The 6,000-nt window shown below is 33.1% G+C and overlaps 1 protein-coding gene across 1 annotated transcript in view; it reads left to right on the plus strand.

Moving 5' to 3' along the window:
• The window catches only part of LOC124354118 (zygotic gap protein knirps-like), a 51,123-nt gene extending 45,637 nt beyond the window's left edge, over positions 1–5,486 (plus strand). The window contains exon 3 of the mRNA XM_046804339.1: positions 806–5,486. Coding sequence (XP_046660295.1) covers positions 806–1,705 — 900 coding nt within the window. The 3' untranslated portion in view covers positions 1,706–5,486. The remainder of the gene's footprint in view (positions 1–805) is intronic.
• Positions 5,487–6,000: the final 514 nt, after the last annotated feature.

Consider the following 6,000-nt stretch of genomic DNA (forward strand, 5'->3'; position numbering starts at 1 on the left):
TTACCTCAACTATGTGGCTTGTCCCATTGTACTCCGGGAGCATAAATACCGCACCATTTCATTTGCATGAATCGACTGCATTAGTCACCCGCCAGGAGATCCAGGAGCTACCGGGATGCACAATTAATCTCGTATAGGAGACCACACCTTCCTTATTCTTTAAACTGATTTAAATATTAGCAGTAAAAACTTTTATTCTGTTGGGTGGAATCAACGTAATAATACTATCACTAATCATTTTATTTCAGAAAGAAATTGTGGAAATAAAAACGTTTTATAGTTTAAAAGTCAAGATGTAAATGCTAAACCATGTTACGAAAATAAATTAAACATGAGTCTCCAAAAATAAATCACGTTCTGTAGAGACTTTTGTGAGATAATTTATATACAAAATCCAATTTCTCAAAAAATTAGGCAACAAATTTATCAATGTTTTAATTGTGCTTTTTTCTTAATGATGTATTGAACTTTCTCTCTTTTCTTGTTGTCCTCTAATAATTAAATTATGAATTTCAATCAGGAACTATTTAGGACTAAAGCAATATTTACACCACTTGTTGTATTTTGGCCAAGTGTAATGGCAATTTTCCCAATTTACATGTATAAACAAACTTAGATAAACTTATAAATCGAAGAGAGACAATAGATCATTTTTAGATGATTAAAAGTAGACAGTTTTGGAGCAGTATTTTTATGCAAATACACTTGTTTAAATTGGATATCTGGCTGCACTGACCACTTTTAAATATTTAAAACTGAAGTATGATATTTTGTAGTAAAACTTAACGACGATTCTTTATTTCAGTCTTTCTTCGGGAGGACCTATAACAATCTGGGGTCCATATCTGAGTGCAAGAACAACGGCAAGTGTGTAATCACCAAGAAGAACCGTACGTCCTGCAAGGCCTGCAGGCTCCGCAAGTGTCTGGTCGTGGGCATGTCCAAGAGTGGTTCCCGCTACGGGAGGAGATCTAATTGGTTCAAGATCCACTGCCTGTTGCAAGAGCAGCAGCAGACGCAGTTGCCAATGCTTCCGCCTAAGAACAAGGGATGGGAAGGCCTTCCTTACCACGGAAAACACGTGCCGGGAAGTTTAGATATAGACAATAACAACTCCACACCTCCTAAGGATCCTCAAGAACGTGCTGTTTCTCCGATGGTACTTCCTCCTGGCTATGGATCAGCGGAGACTGCTGCAGCACTTTGGGCCGCCAGGACCTCCTTGCTTCCTGTACATCCACATCCACCAGGACTTCCTTTTTTCCCTCCTTCATTCCTTCAAAATCCACCGTTTCATCATCCACCCCCACCGAACTTTGCACTCCTCCCATTCATGCCTTTAAGGCCGCCCCCTCAAGAGAATTCTCCGGCTGTTTTAACCGAATCCTCGAGCTCTCCTTCACCGTCGTCTACACCAGTGGACGAGAGGACCAATACTCCAGGAACTAACTCTCCTTCAGATACTGCAACTTTTGACAAATCCCTCGCGGTTTTCAGGTCTTTAGGGCCTGTACAGGAATCCCCTATGGATCTATCCTGTAGAACTTCCAAAACCTCTGTGAAAACTGAGAAAGTGCCGGTTGAATGTGAGATTCAAGATCAAAACAGTAATATAGTGAGTGTCAGTGATGAAAATAACCTGAAAGAAGCGTGTGAGGAAACATCAAAGAAAATACCTTTGGACTTAACTTGTTCTAAAACGTAGGAGTATAGGAGCGCAGTTACCAGAAAAATGACTAACTGAACAGTCAAATTATTATAAATTTATTCTTCTGGCAAAAAATTGGTTGTGCTTAGTGAAAATAACACAGTATATATTCTTTAAACATAATAGAATCTTATAAAAGAAATACAGAACTACAATTTTCAACAAAAAGGTTCAGCATTTAATTGCAAAGTAATAAAAATCACATCTTATATTAAACTTACATGATATTTTAACGATATATTTTCGTTTAGATTATTTTTATAAAGTTCATATGAAAATATTCATAATTATAAAATAACTATCCATATAAGTTATAACTAGCATGATCAAGGTAATGTGTTTTGTTCATTTTAACAAAGTCTATAACCATCGGATCATCTTGGGAACAATATAAAAATGACGATTATATTAAGAATTTTATAAAAAAATTAAGCATTACAGTTTTGCTACTATATATATTATTTTGCATTTTTGCAAAATGACGTTTTAATGGGCATTTAAATTAGTCTTGCATAATTAATAGTAAGAAATCAAAAGCAAATGAAATTGTTAGTTTTATTTTAATACCAATAAATAGAGGAAAATTAGCTAAAGAAAATTAATAAAGTTAATAATTGTAATATAGTAATGACATATTGTCGTTTTGTCAACAAATATGTTGGTGTTGTGAGAATATAACTTTTGTATCATGAAACACTAATTTGCAAAAAACTGAAAGATTAGAACATTGATAAGTTAGCATGCTATCTTGAATCTATTATAACATTATAGTACTGTTAAAATTGAATGTAATTCTCATGTTATATGTTAAGGTAGTGTGTCACATCATGTGTTAGAGGTAAATACTTCCTAGATGATAAATTGGAAATGTGATGTAATACTACTTTTTTAAACTCTGGGAACAAATACTTTCGTTTATAAAAGTTCTTAGTACACGAATACCTTTGTGATATTGTAAGGAACCAAGATAAAAGATCGGCAGCCACAATCACAGGCTGTGGCCCTCGTGTTGCACAAGCTGACATACAAACAAGAGCGGTCTGTAAACAATAAGCGCCGCTTTGGAGTTAAATTATACCTGCCTGATTAGAACCAATGCCCAAAATTGACCCGGGGTGAAATTATCTCTGAACAATATCGTACTGGAGAACACTCGAATAACAATCGATTTTACAATCGATTCGCACGATACCGTCTGAGCGTTCCACGTTACTTCAGGACAAATAGTAAATAATTCTGGCCTCGGTCGAACAATAGCGTCCACTAGAGGTGCTCTACAACAGTCCAGCTGACGTTTAGTGCTCTACGTTTTGTTGTTTGGGTATCTGGCATTGTTCTGTTCTACATGGGTCTAGTGAACTTCGCTCATGTTAACAATAGTGACGTCATCAGATATAATGACTTTTATTACAATGTTTTGTTAATTTCATAAACGTAAGATCTGATTCATTATTATCATATTGGCCTTACCGTATTTATTGGAGGAACTAATACGATGTTCACTCATAATGACATACATGTTCGTGTTAATCAATGCGTGAAATGAGTGGAAAACTAAAATACTAAGGTACTCGAATCCGTAATTTAATATATGTTTGATCGAAATATATTTTAAGCAAACCATTTGTTTGCATTGAGGAGAAAATCTTTTTGAGAAATCACATCTAGAGAGAGTAAAATATCATTGACATTTTCAATTATTCGTGTGCTACAAGAAGAAAACTCAAAGTTTGGAGAACGAATACCCTGCCTCCAGGAACATCTAAGCTTTATTGTTTTAACAAGTGACAATGGGATATAAATATATTTAATCTTTTTACCTATTCAATCACCGATTTTTGATAGTGGTATTTAAAAAAGGAACTGTGTAGAAAGTAGGAGAGTATTGAGTATCATGTTATATTCCTGCTTCTTTCAAGTTAAGGCTCCACACTGCTTGTTTTTCAGTGTGTGAAAATGATATTTTGCTATCTAGCCGTGAACAGTTTTCTTACAACTGGTTTTAAAGTAGGCATATAATTAAAAATGATGTATAATGTGATTTTTCTGCCCATCTTGAAGTAATCAAACGAGCTTTGAATAAAACTTTAATTAATATTGATGATTTTCTCACTGTAGGCTATAACATTGTGTAACGTTTAAATTATAAAGTTCCCACATAGCTCTATGTCCCCACATTAGAGTTGAATACGTTAAGACAATTTATTGACCGTCTTATAATAAAATAAAATAAAGTAAAGTAAAGCATGTCTTATTTCTCTAAGTTAGGGATAAGAAATCCTCGGCTGAGCATGCGGACTGCTTGCAAGGACAAGATCGCTCAGTAGTCACCCAACTAAGCAGCAGTCACGCCAACGTTGCTTGAATCGGTTATCTTGTGATAACCGCCATACCCACTACACTATGATGTCGGCCTGGAGTAAAGTAATATGCATGAGAAAGAAACTAAACAATAAAATATCTCACTTTGTAGTTGTAGAAACCAACTAACAGCAAACAGTATTAACTTTGAGTACTCCAACACCAAATACAACTATTTCATTGTTTTTTTTTTTTTTAGTTTTTTTTCATTGTTGGTTTTAATGGAAATAAAAACCAAGTTAGTTACAAAGGTGATATACAAAGTGTGGAGTTGAATGTTCTTCATAAAATATTTAAATTTAAATCGTTAATTTATTTTTTATAAATTATTTTGATACTAAATGTGATTACCCCAAGAAAAACAAACAAATGAAATATTGTGGAACAATCAAAATAGCCTCTCTCCTATCAATAAAACAGCTGAAAATACTCCTTAGAACAACATATCAAAATATCATTGGCAAAGGGTCTTTTGGTATCCACACATAGTAACAATACGACTCAATGGAGAACTGGTGAATGTACACAGGAAAAGATGCTGCAAGCAGAAAATGTTCACAACAAGCACAGTGATTTTGTTTATTCAGGTGCTGCTAGCTACTAGTCAGCATTGTACAAACTCACTAAACGTCGTTGAATTGTAAAAACATAACTGTCAAAATACCCAAAGCCATTGTTGTCTTGTGAATGAACAAATGATCTAATAGTCTAACAATATTAGATAATTATCTAATAATAAAAAAAAAAAACAGTTTTTCACTCTTTTGCCTTAAACATTCAATATGGCGAATAAAAATTTTGAACTAATAGGGCTTATTGCCCTTTTGAATCGTCATTCCAAAATGACTGTAACTGTTATCAGTACAGTCAGCTCAAAATTGCTTGGCACACTTCGTGGTGATAACTAATAAACGATTATTAGTGTTGATCTGAGCTTCATACAGCAAAGTGGCAATAGTGCAAGAATTTCTAACGAAACTTAAAATATGTTATTAATAAGGGAAACATGTATTTATGGGCGGGGGGGGGGGTTTACTCCCACGTGTGACTTTTCAATGTGACGTTTTTTCTAAGATCTAAACGTATGGTTAAGATAAGAGTAAAATTTTTCATACTCTTGTCATAGTATACCTTAGTATTATTTAGTTGTACTTGAAAATTTTTACAAATTAACTTTAAACAATGAACAATGTAAATCTATGTAAGTTTGATTGATATGATGGTTTGTTCTAAACATTCATCATTTTCATGTAGTATTTTAGATGTAATCTATTGTAAATTATTAAAGAGCCATGTAAATATGTAAACATATTTATTTTTATGAAAGTCAGTACCCGTGAGGATGTGATGAATGGGATTTTCAAGGCCAGTACAGTTAATCTAATATGTATTGTAAATAAATGACATTTATTTTTGACCCAGTTGTGTTATTTTAATACCTCTGTAAAATATCTCTTATATTTTCTAAAACAATTGTCATTATAGTTGTCAACTATATATTTTTCTCAACTCTTGTAATCTGATTTACCCTTACTGTTTAATTGAAATGTATGACGCACTAACACACTCTCTGTTTGTATATACTGGGTACGCTGCCGAGTAAAGTCAGAGATTGCCTAGTAATGTGTCTATCGCAGTCAACGTATTAAAATGTATTTCAAGTTATTTTGCTATCGGATACCATAAAAATAGACAAACCCAAGCAATTCAGTAAATGTCCCACATATTTATTGTAATAAGTATTGTCCCAATAATAATATTAACAACAATATTTAACATCATTAATAATTATACGGTATTTGATAATTTATTAAGAATATTTAGCCACACATATTTTGTATGATTTATATTTATTCAAAAAACACTCTTCAATTAAATATAGATAAGGCAAATTTTTAATTCGTATTATCAGTAAATTTTTTTAAAATATA

This window comes from Homalodisca vitripennis, chromosome 2 (assembly GCF_021130785.1).
Source record: "Homalodisca vitripennis isolate AUS2020 chromosome 2, UT_GWSS_2.1, whole genome shotgun sequence".
Lineage (NCBI taxonomy): Eukaryota > Metazoa > Arthropoda > Insecta > Hemiptera > Cicadellidae > Homalodisca > Homalodisca vitripennis.